At 45.8% G+C, this 11,914-nt stretch overlaps 2 protein-coding genes across 10 annotated transcripts in view; one reads left to right on the top strand and one right to left on the bottom strand.

Moving 5' to 3' along the window:
* Window positions 1-3,429, bottom strand: part of SON (SON DNA and RNA binding protein) — a 41,392-nt gene extending 37,963 nt beyond the window's left edge. For 4 of the 7 annotated variants that reach the window (XR_008578006.1, XR_008578008.1, XM_054833191.1 and 1 more), the window contains exons 1-2: window positions 3,129-3,429; window positions 1,263-1,429 (exon numbers count right to left, since the gene is read on the bottom strand). Coding sequence is in view for 4 of the 7 variants with exons in the window: in XM_054833191.1 (XP_054689166.1) it covers window positions 1,263-1,429; window positions 3,129-3,250 (289 nt within the window). In the remaining 3 variants the exon portion in view is untranslated. Of the gene's footprint in view, window positions 1-1,262; window positions 1,430-2,172; window positions 2,368-3,128 lie in introns of those variants that run through there. The other 3 variants (XM_054833170.1, XM_054833181.1, XM_054833216.1) reach the window with 3 other exon arrangements.
* A 2,599-nt stretch (window positions 3,430-6,028) lies between these two features.
* Window positions 6,029-11,914, top strand: part of GART (phosphoribosylglycinamide formyltransferase, phosphoribosylglycinamide synthetase, phosphoribosylaminoimidazole synthetase) — a 39,855-nt gene continuing 33,969 nt past the window's right edge. Inside the window, exon 1 of one of the 3 annotated variants that reach the window (XM_054814036.1) lies at window positions 6,029-6,176. The gene's annotated coding sequence lies outside the window, so the exon portion shown is untranslated. Of the gene's footprint in view, window positions 6,177-9,522; window positions 9,544-10,581; window positions 10,734-11,914 lie in introns of those variants that run through there. The other 2 variants (XM_054814047.1, XM_054814025.1) reach the window with 2 other exon arrangements.

The raw sequence follows: 11,914 nt of genomic DNA, 5'->3' as shown, positions 1-11,914 counted from the left end.
TACCTCAGGTAGTTTTAAGCACATGCATTTTTACGGAATAAACAGCTTAACAAACAATAGTGTTTCCACCAATATTGTGAATGCAATGGAAGAGGACAATGAAGCAGAGTCAAATAACCTTTTCTACACAGCGTTTTCAGAAAATTTCTGTTGTCCAACAGCAACATTAACTCCTTTCCAGATATGAACAGTGGGAACATTTACCATAGATTAAGTTTATTAACTAAATTCTAGGTTAATAGGTCTCACTTACTTATTACCATATTAGCTTGCCTCACTCTTCTACAAAGAAAATACAAAAAAACCCAAAAAACCCCACCAAACAGAAGCCAGCCTAAAGCGCTGTTTGTACAGCATAAGTGAAAGACTGTTGAAAATGCTCAAGGTAAACAAGCCACTGTGCATAAAAGAAAAAGCAATTCCAAAACCTGGCAAAGAGCATCTCTGAAATAAACAATTTTCTACACTGCTTCTTAAAAAAAAAAAATCACTCTGGAACTATACTTACCAAGCACATAGCAGTCACCTATGTTTCAACTCAAAAAAATTAGAAATGCATTAATTAGAGCCTTCATCTCACTAACTCTACCGATTCAGAAATTTTACAGAAAGGACTAGTCCCATGAGAAGGGATACTCATATGCAACTGATCTGTTGAAGCTATGAGATTGCTACATAAAAATTTCTTAACCTTTGGAAGATTGCAATGTGAGTATCTGCATTTTAAAGATAAGTGCATTATTAATCTTAAAAAAACAAAGCATCTTACTCTGACAGAATAGTTAATCATACAGTTCTGAATTCTAATAAATTTTTAGAAATAACCTTGCAAACCAATCCCAAACAACACAATAAACAATACTACTATCCATCAGTACCTGCTTTGTAGGTAAAAACTGCTCATTGAGACCCTAAAGTAGATATATACAAAATAAAGCACAATTATATATGGATATTAATTACACATTTTATCATTATTGTAATGGAAAGAAACAAAGTAACTTTTTCACACAGTAAGTAATGCTTCCATATAATAACCAGCTTCGATTTTTAAATTACGTATTTCTCTGTCCATCTATGGTTGTAAATCACAGCACACAAAAAAAAATACTGAAATATTACAATACAACTTGTCAGATGAAGCTTGGTGAGAGGAGCAGTACTGAAAAGTACTTTTTCATCTCTGTAAAATTGATTCAATTTTAAGCACTATGACAATCTTCTTAAACAAGAACATATTTCCCAAATGTGTTTTCATTTACCTGATTTGCACTGCAGCTCTGTATCAAGGGCTCCAGAGAGCACTTCCTCTATTTTCTGCACTATCTGATCATTCTGACGACTCCCAGCACCAGCAACAGTGTCATCTGAAGGGTTGGCTTGCTCAGCTGGGATTGTGTCACCATTGGGCTGGCCTTCTACCTTTCCACTAACCAAAAAAAATATCAACATAATACAAGCAATTTTGAGCCTTTTTTGATTTTTAATTCATAAGCATTTATTATACTCAACCCTTCAATACAGTATTTTAGCCTCCTGAAGAAGCCATGCTTTTAGTGAAACATCTGCCTTTTGATTAACTTTCACTTATTCACAACAGAACACGTTGTGACAACTGAGCATTAGGCACAAGGGAGGAAAACGTGTTCTTCACTGTGCCAAAGTCCCCGCGCTTTATGTAAGAACTCGTACAGGCTCCCCTGACAAAATAAGCACCCATCACTCACTTTCCTCCAGTAGATTTTGCTTACTTTGCGAGATAAGGCCGGTAAAAACTCGGCGGGCTTAAACATAGTAAAAGCAGTAAGACAAATTGCACAGACGCTCGCCCCTTCCTCTTTTGCCCCGACACAGGAGACCGACATCGAAAACCCGTGAGTGAAAATGAGTTGCGCGTTCGCCAGGAGGCAACGCGTGCGTCCGCCCGCCCCTCCCCCACCCGCCGTGTTTTCGCTCAAGGCGCTCGCAAGGGCGCGAGCCCCCGGGCCCCGCCATGTTGACGCCGAAACGACCCGCAAAAACCCTAGGCCCCGGCCCGTCTCCCTCCATCCCGAAGCGGGGCCCGCGCACCTCCCCCGCCTCCACTACACCCTTCCTCTCCCCGCGCACTAGGCCGCGGCGCGAGCGCGGTTGCGTCGCCACCCCCACCGCCGCCCCGGTCAGGCTCGTTACCCGCTGTGCTGCTGCTGCTCTTCCTGGATCTCTCGGAATTTGCTAACCACAAAGGACCGAAAGATCTGCTCGATATTAGTCGCCATGACAGCCCTACCGCACCGGCCCACACACACACCCGCCCCCCCCCCCCCCGCGCTCCGCTTTCCTTCCTGCCGAGACGCGAGGCCTCCAATGTCCCACAATGCACCGCCGCAACTAGAGGCCGAGGGCCCTTGCTGACGTCCTCGTTATAGGCCCTCTCGCCATTGGCTGTCCTCTAAGGGATGACGTAGGGTGTGGGGGGGGAGAACAACCCGGGCTTCTGGAGGGCCACTCTAGCACTGAGCAAAAGCCATAGAGCGCCAGCCTCGTCTGGCTTCCGCGGGGGGGGGGAGGAAATCTCGTGTCTCGGAGAAGTCCGCCGCTCCCCGTCCCCCCCCGCAGGAGCGCGCTGCGCCGCCATGTTGTTGCACTTACCCCCACCTCCCCCGCCCTTCCCTCCCCACCGGCCACGCGCCCACGAACAGGCAGCCGTGCACCTCCCGGCGGCACCCCCCAGTGCCCCCCTCCCCCCACCGCGAGAGGCAAAGCCCGGCAGGCCGCCCTGCCCCCCCCCCAACGGATAAAACCGTTAACTGCCGTTCTGCCCCCACACCGATGCCCCCACCACTCCGCCATTCTCGGCCCCTCTCGCGCCCCGTACACCGAAAAGCTGCGTCTGAGCCCCCGGGAGACCGGGGTGGGGACGAAAAGAAAGGGAAGTCGGTGGAGGGCACCATGTTGGCCGGCGACCGCCGGTCCCTGCGGCCCTATCCCGGTCCCCGTCCCCCCGGCACGCACACCCACCCCACCCCCCCCCTTCTCCCACACAACTCCCCTCCGCTTCCCCCGCCGCGATCGCGGCCGTCTCTGGTGGCCACCGGGGCCCGGAACCGTCTGGGCCTCCGCGGAGAAGCCCGGCGGCCGGCACTCACCTCGCCGAAGGCCGGAGCTGCGGCGGTGGCGTTGGCGGCGGCGGTGCCATGGTGGGCTGAAGCGTGCGGCTGTGCGTGCCGGCGGGCTCGGGGCCGGTGGGGGTGGGTGGGAGCGATGCCATTGGTCTCCATGGAGCGGGGCCAAGCCCCGCGCCTCCGCCGCCCCGTGTGCCGAACGCGGGCAGCGCCTAGCAGGGGGGCCCGCCCGCACACGAGTGCTGCATCACAGGGCCCAGCGCTGTGCTGCCCTCACTTACCGAGCGGCTCCATGCGAAAGGCGCCCTCCCCCTCCGCTGTGAGAGCAGGCAGCCCGGCTGTGACACGCACATGTGCTCCGGGGGCTGTCTGCGGGGCCAGGCGGCGCGGGCGGGCGCCCCGTGAGATGGAAGAAAAATTAAAGGAACAAAGAAACGAGAAAGAAAACGCCGCCGCCGTGAATAAATAAATGACACCGGAGGGAAAACCGGGCCCGGGCCTCAGCCCGCCTGCAAAGCCGTGTCTTCTGCGAGGTGTTTTGCTGGAAGGCACCAAAATTTATCCCGAGTACAGGCACCCTTGGGGGTCCCCTTCATGCTGCCCCTAAACCGATTCTCAAGTATATATATTTAAAATGTCCTGTAAAACCAAACAATCCTACAGCTTCCCACATAGAGTTTCTTCTGGTGTCATGAAGTACTAACTAAAGGGGGCTAGTTGAACTGAAATAAATTTAAAATACTTCAAAACCTAGGTATAACCATTTAATTGTTGCTAGGGTCTTTATTTGCAATGTCAACCTGGTGGTTTAATAATCACTTGGAAGACCCTTTAAAAGCAGCGTTGTTCTTTACTGCATATTGCTGGGAGATGGTCTGCCTCAATATTAACTTTGGAAAAATAACAGATTTGATATGTGAATCAATTTGCTTACTTAAATGTCACAGTCAATTTATTACATTTAAAATAGATGTTCAAGAGGCCCTTTTACAAATAATCTGTACCTTTCATGCTGTGCCAACATTGAGATTTTAGATCTTACCAATAGAATATGGTATCTAATTCCTGGTATTCAACAAGCTAAAGATTGAAAACATTTCCCTTGAACAATTTCAGATGTATTTAGATTCCCCTGATGCAAATGGCCTTGTCTAGACCAGGCATGCCTTTACCCAGAAACAAGTAATAATATTCTACATAGACATAAGGTTGCTAGTAGGGGCCTTGCTGTAACAACAGAGCTGCAAAGGCTATAATTGTAACTTACACCTTCCAAAAAAACCCAAAAACCAGCTGTACTCAAGAGAGCAGCACATTTGAGTGGCCTAACTCAGCCTGAGTCAGGGGCTTCAGACAGAAAAGCTGTTCCAGGCAGGGATCCAGTGCTGGCCTAGGAGAACCCACACCACGGACCTGCCGCCCTTGGGAAAGGGACCCTTTCCAACTGCAGTTAATTCATTCAAAGTAGCTTAACTACACTGGTATCCCTACCAGTGTAGGCCTCCATCTATACAAGAAAAACCATGAAAAAAGGTTAAAAAAAAGCACCAGGGAAGGATTTTAGCGTGTACTGTATATTTCGCTGTTTCCCTAAAAATTAATACAGACAAAGTAATAACTACAAAAATTGCTGTTCATAGAAATGAGGATCCCCAGCCCCGCAGGAAAATAACTATTCCTGCTCTGCCTTCCCATCTCTGCTGTAAAAAACATACAACCCTTTAGTTAAACACCTTCAGTTAGGTGTTAGGTAGCTTTCAGATTAATTACATGAAATATTTTACTTTCATCTTGTCAAGACCAGTGACTGTTGCCGACACATTCAGTGTTCGATGTGTAAACATAGCATTATGGGACTTTACTAAAGGCAGTTCTGCTGCAGTTGTCAGTACTACTTAGAGCATTTGTTCATGTGACTGTTCCCTTTTAAAGCAAGAGTCAAAGGTGTGCTTAAATATGCAAACAGTATTTATTAAACCTGTATTTCATAAGCTAATTTACAATGAACAGTGAGGTTTTTCACATTGTAGCAAAAAAGACAGGACTGTAACAAAGGCCTACTTATATGTAATAAGAAACTATTCATTATTACTTTAGGTAGAAGGCTAACAATTCTTAGAATGAGCACCTGCTACACATCATGATAAAAAGGAGCTACAAGACACTTCAAGGCCCTTATGTACATACTTTTCAGAAAGGGAGGACACTAATTGCCTCCAGAAGCATCCTTATCTTCCTAAGGCATATAGCAATTACCAACACCGAAGTACTGAGAAACTAGGGGAAAGGTAATTTGGGCCAAGGTCCACACAACCACTGACCCATAAGCCCCCTACCCAAGTTATACCACCTACTCAAAAGATAGAGGCGGAGAAGGGAACCAAGCATGCGTTCTAGTTTGCATACTAGGCAAAGAAATATGAATCAATTATTGTAATGGGGAGTGTACCACTTTGTAATCTTTGGAACATTTGTGTATAAATATGACAAGAGAACCAGCAATAGGTGTGCCTGATTAGAGGAACTATCCTCCTGACACCCGACGCTGCAATAAAAAGAAATGCCTGCTTCTTAATGCTAAACTGGTGTTAAGGAGTTTTCTTTTATCCCCGAATTTCGGTGACATTATAGCTCGGGAGGGTGGGGAGGAAGCAAAACTATGGATCAAATCTGTTTTCATTAACAGTATTGTTGCACAATTGTAATGCTAAATTGGACTAAATGTTGCCCGATACTCTTCTGTTTCATAAAGTAGTAAGTTCAGCGTGGCACAAACTCAGGAGTTGCTCCTACCCAGTACTTATAGATAGGAACACCCCCCGAGAGCACAGTCCTATCCAGCCAATTTCATAAACCTTCACCTTCCTGTGCGATACTCCCTGAAGTAAAACCAATAACCTACACACAGGCAAGAATTTTCGGCCGGCTCTAGCATGCAAGCTGCAAGCTGCGACCCTTACTTCCTTCCTTCTTTCCTTCCTTCCTTCCTGCCCGCTTCTCTCCCGCCCCGGGGTGGCGTTTCGGCAGGCGCGGCGGAGGATGCTTTCCCGCTTAAAATCCCTCTGAAGGAAAGTAAGTTCTCTTTCGCTCTGGAGAAGGGCACACTCTGCGGGCCACTCCCTCTCGGTGTCGCTTACCCGTAGCCAGTCTCCCGCGGCCGGGCTGTTCGGCGGCGGCGCGGGAGGGACGAGACAGCAGCCGGCAGCGGCGGCAGAGCCATGTGCCTGCCCGCGCAGTAAAATGGCGGGGCGGCCCGGCGCCTTCATCGTGGTCCCGGCTGCGCCCAGGCCGCCGCGGAGAGCGGGCCTCGCCTAAAGACCCGGGCGGCTTTGGTTTAGCCCGAGTCCCGCTCTGCTCCGCACCCGTTGCCATGGAGAGGCGCGTGGAGATACGGTTGCTAACGGCTTATTAGTTTATGTATTTATTTTAGCTGTGTCTCTGCTGCCCAAATTTACTTCTGGGGAGCTTAGTGTATAGCGGTTTTAAATGTACTGCACTTAAAAGTATTTTAAAAGGTACATGGCTTTTATTTCTACGGGTTTGTTTGGGTTTTTTCATTTTTTCTCTGCTCTGTTTGGCTTTGAAAAAAGTGGTGAAATATTTGCTTTAAAGTAAATACTAAACTTATGACCTCTCTTGTTTTGGACTTTGGACTTGGACTCACTGTCTTTCCCCACTGTTTGCAAAGTTGGGGGCTTACCAACTTTAACATTGGACTTTTTTTTTTTTTTAATCCATCCAGTGGTACTTCAAATTAATAAGCAGAGTTAATCCTTATTTCACTATGCTGTGTGTATAACTGAAATAGTAACAGAGAAAGGGCATTTCTCCCTCCTCGTTCATTCTGATTCTCACCTAGTAGCTTCTGCTGAGGCTTTGATGGTGAAAGACACTGAGCGCTTCCAGCTTCCCACATAGAGTTTGATGTGTCAAAATTTAGTGCTTTGGGGAGGGTGATAAAACTTTTAAGGTCAGTTTATTTTTAGTAGTGGAACTTGCAGTAACATTTTCTGCAATCCAGCTGTTTGGAGGATCACACCAGGAGGTGGGACACCTGCCTTGCAGATCCTCAATTCAAGCCGTGAAAGACACGTTTTATTCTCAGCTCTGATTCAGGCCTTTGGTGTGATGCTGTGGTCTCTTCATGGGTGAAACATAGATAATAATTACTTTTCTTAGGTTTTTTGTTTTATAAAGCTGTCTGATATACCACACTCTATGGCCAGGTGTGAGCCAGGAATTAGTCCTAAATAAAAGCATGAACAAAAGAAGCTTATTTAAACCCAAAGCTATAACTAAAAACCATAATTGCCACCTGACTCTGGAGGCTTCTAAACTCCTTAAGCAACTCTTTATGGTATTGAAAGCTGAGGAAATTCAACGTTCTCTAAGACCGTGCTGTTTTCCTTCAGGATGAGCCTAATGCTATCCTAGCCTAAGCTTACAGTTTCGTCATCATATTTTGGCCATTTTGCCAGTTTAGGCGCCATTGCTGTTTGTTTCTGTACCTTGCATTGCACCAGCAGGACTGCCTCAACAATTGGTATGGTGAATTCCCTCAGGAAACTGATGCATATAGGAAAAAAAATGTGGAGAGACAGGGATCCCTTCCCCTCCCCGTCCCTCATTTGATTCTCTGATCCGACTCGCCCTGTGATCATAAACAGGCGGGGGCAAGAGGGGGGAAGGAGCAGTTGGGTGAGAAGGTAAATTGTGAAGCAGCACTTGCCACTGATTGCATTGTGGTCTCTCAGTTAATCCAGATGATCTGAGGGTGCAGTGTACAGGACAGCTGCACTGATGAGCAGTTTGCTGCAGCAAAAACCAAGCTCTTCACCCTCTCTGGCTACCGCCTTCTGTTGCTTCCCTTGTATTGGCTGTGGTGATCGCTTCATCCCTCAGCAAGTTAGTTTAGCTCACTAAACTGGCAGAAAAGTATTTCCTTTACATGTGCCTATATATATGTATATTTACTGCATTGGTTACTATTGTAGTGTTAGTTTTCCAACGTTATCGGCTGCCTGATCCAAGTGACTGCACAGCCTTGGCACGCAGGGATGGGAGAGGGAAGGAGAGGCTGGAGGTGGAGAAGTTGGTGAGACCAATGGGAAGCGGTACCGGCAAAGGGCAGTGCGAGCCAGTTGTGAAACACCAGTCGGTGAACCTGCAGCGTGCGTGCATTTCAGCCTCTGCTTGGTCTCCGAGCTTGAATGGGATCCAGCAGTTGGCAGAAGTTCACTGAGAAGGCCAGCTCAGAGCTCCCGTCGTGTGTGCTGAGATCTATGTGCACTCATAATGTGAAGCGGACTCTGAAGAAATGACTCGAGTGTTATTTCAGAACAGGGTTCAGCCCGAGGGGGTTTGGGACAATGCGATCTGACTGCTGGCGAGTTCAGAAGCAGAGCAAAGGATGGCAGGTTTCTGGGAGGGACTATGGCAGCAGCCTGGCTGTTGAAGTTGGGAGGAGGAATTCCCAGGTTTTGGCTTCTTCTCCAAGTAGTTCTTTCAATATTTTATCCCATTACAGATCTATGGGAAAAAAAAATAAACTAAACCAACGCATAAAGGGTCCTGACTGCTAGGGCTAGAAACTAACACTGTGCTGAGTGGGGAGGCAGCTGAATTGCACGGCCTTCCCAGTTTTGTGTTCTTGCAGTGTCCTGTGAGTCTTTGTTTCTTTTCCTTCTCCTGCCTAGCTTCAAGAGGAAGAATGAGCCTTCTCCTGTCGTCCAAAGCCACGTGATAAGAGCTCTTCTGCAGGGACTGGGGGGTGTGGGTTTGAACCTTCTCATTGATGCTGGGCTTGGGTCCTTTGTGTTTGGGGTAAGTGCTATCATAGCTGGGCCATTTTGTAGGCTAAGCTCTAGAAAAGTAGGAGTTAAGATGCTCTGGGCAAGGAATATATCTTTATACAGAAGATATGCCTCCATCAGGTTTCCTGAATCCCAGTGTTGGGAAGCTAAGGTATTGCAGCTTTTAAATAGGCTAAGGTTAGATGTTACGTGTGCAGTGATAGATTCTGCTGCCTGAAAAGCAGGTCTTGCCCTTGAGTTCTTCTGCTCAGCTCTGTTGTCCCATTCGTTCACTGTTGGGTCTCTAGACCTTGGCTGATTGCACTTTAAGCCAATTCAGCTTACAGCAATCTGTTCTGGATTTTTTTTTTTTTCCAATTAGGTTAGTTTTATGAACCCTCAAGTCTGTGCACAGGATCAGTTCAAGGAAGAGTCAGTGTCTCCTGTCCCTTCCCTGTTAATTAGGGAAGAGGCAGCAACTCAGTAACCTCATCTCACTTCTACCTGTGTTTGAAATCTCACCATGCCTCATGGAGGAGATGGATGTGGATGGAAAAAACTGTCTTACATTATTGGTTTTGCCTTCCTCACTTTATTGTCTCTGCCCCGCAGACCCTGACCTAGTGGAAGAGCTGCCCGGCTTCTTGGTGAGCCCTACTTTTTGTGGAGGATAAAGGTCTCTAGGCTGGTGCTCATCCCTGCTGATTTACTGGTGGCAACCTCAGGGACAGGGTCCGGAAATCGACTTGTTTTCACACTCCTCTTGGATACATGGAATGATTAGCTTGTTTCTGCTTTCCTGTTCTTATTTCCTATAAGTACCTAGTAATAGACCCTTGCTTGAAATGCCTTCTGTCTTTATTTTAAAACATCTTTTAAACAAACATATCTTCCTTCTTTACAATAGCAGACAATGGTTGCTTAAGGTAATTATGTACCGTGTCTTGGAATCTTTTTGGAGTTTAAGGATTTTACATATTGCTTCCAAAAAAACCCTGAGTGTGTGATAATCCTCACAGAAGAAATATGTACCTTGCAAATGGCTTTTAACCTTTTGAGAACAAATTTTTGACTCCTGGATAACTGACAAAAAATAAATGTTGCCTCTTGGAATTTTCATTTTTAATGCAAGATATTGCAGAGGGCCTACACGGCATCTTTTTATGTCAGTGTGAAAAAGAAAGGCTGCAACTGCTAGATTTGAGCCTCCTAAACTGTGACGCCACCAGAAGTTCTTCTCAAGCTACTTTTCCCCCCTTTACTTTTGGGGAAAAAAGGGAGTGGTTATTTAACTGAGTTGCCAGCATGGTGAGGTACTTCAGCTGGCAAGAGAGTCACTGGATCTTCGAGCCTGTCCTACTATTTTCAAGCAGTAGGCTTAAAGGAGTGTGAATGTGCATCATACACCTTATTCTTTCCTACTGTTGATACGCATAGGACTATGCATAGCCTCATTTTTATGCATAGCAAAAATGTGTAGCCTCATTTTTAGATAAAAAGACAATGTTTACGATCTGATTAGTAAACAATTTTTAACTGCAAAAAATACCTGCGATGGGACAGAATTTATTTTGCATCTTTAGAAACGACAGGGTGGGCTTCTGCTCTGCAAGGTTTTTGCTCCTCACTCTTGGACAATTTGTAGGCAATTTTGTCCCCTCTTCCCAGCAGGAATGGCTCAACTTCAGCCATTGTTCATTGGCTAACTGCACAGTGTCGTCAATGGGGCTGTAATATTCGGACAGGGGTACTACATTTTAACTGGAGGCTGCTTATCTCCTCTCTCTTTGTGTATCTGAGCTCTTGAGCACTACTTTCCTCAGAGGCAGCACATAGAGTAAGTATGTTCTCTGTTCGGGTTTGAATCTCTGCACGCGGTTCTGAGGTACTTGTACGAAAATGCTGTAATGTGTCTAGTTCCACTTACTATTGATAAAATTGGCCTTAAAAATTATTCTTTGACAACTATCTGTGGACAGCACTGGCAACATGCCTGTTTGGTTTAACTTTAGTGTAGGTGATAGCTGTCTGCTACTTGAGAAATGTTTATTCTTTTATATTGCATTCTTTTGTCCCAGGTAACTGTCTTTATCTAATTCATCCCTTCGTTGTAGCCAGCTCCTTTTATGTTTTGGGGTTTTTTTTTCTTGAATTGTAATATAAAAGAGGTTTAGCATAACTCGACATCCCAAATATGTATACCATAACTGATAATTTTTACCCCAACATTTTTATTTTTTTTAAGTAATCCCAGAGTTTTGTAATTAAAACATCTCTACAGCTTTGCAATATATACTTTGTCAAACACTGGTTATTTCACATGTGAAAGCTATTGGTCTCGCCCCACGTAAAACTACAGTTAAATTTTAACTCTAGTTGTGTTTAGTTCATAGTGAACAACTCAGTGTTAATATTTTGTATGTTATCCTTCTATTCCTGTTTGCTTTGTCTTTATTCCGACTGTTTTGCCTAAAAGTATAACTCTCTGAACAAACCATTCCTTCGTTGATGGATTAAAATAAATTAGCAAATGGCATAGGAATACCTTCTGAAACACATGTGAGCTCTTCCTGCCTAAATTTTGTTACAGAGGACTTGGATTTAAAACTCCAAGGCTCACCATATGCGTCACATAGTGCCCTCAGAGCAGAAACCGTTTCCTGCATAGTCAAGGTCCTTGGGAAGGATGGGTTTCTCCAGGGTCGGAGCTATCAGAGCAGCTTTATTCAAGTCAGGCTGTAGCAGTTGAGATGGGGGAGAGGCACATGCTCCTGTCTTATCAGTTGGCTGAAAATCTGCTTTCTGTCATGTCTTTTTGCTTTTCCCTTTGAAATCTGGGGGTTTTTTTTCCTTTGATTTTCTTTTAAGATGTGCTTTGTGCTAGTCGTCCTCTCTTGTCCTCCTGCAAAGGAGAGGACCATTCTGACTTTTCGTTGCTTTTGGAAATGGAGCCATCACCTGTGAGTTATTTAAGCTGCATCTTGTTTTGGGTTTTTTTTCTCTGAGCTTGTCTTGGGA

Source organism: Grus americana, chromosome 1, assembly GCF_028858705.1.
Source record: "Grus americana isolate bGruAme1 chromosome 1, bGruAme1.mat, whole genome shotgun sequence".
Lineage (NCBI taxonomy): Eukaryota > Metazoa > Chordata > Aves > Gruiformes > Gruidae > Grus > Grus americana.
This window is presented reverse-complemented; position numbering and strand designations above follow the sequence as displayed.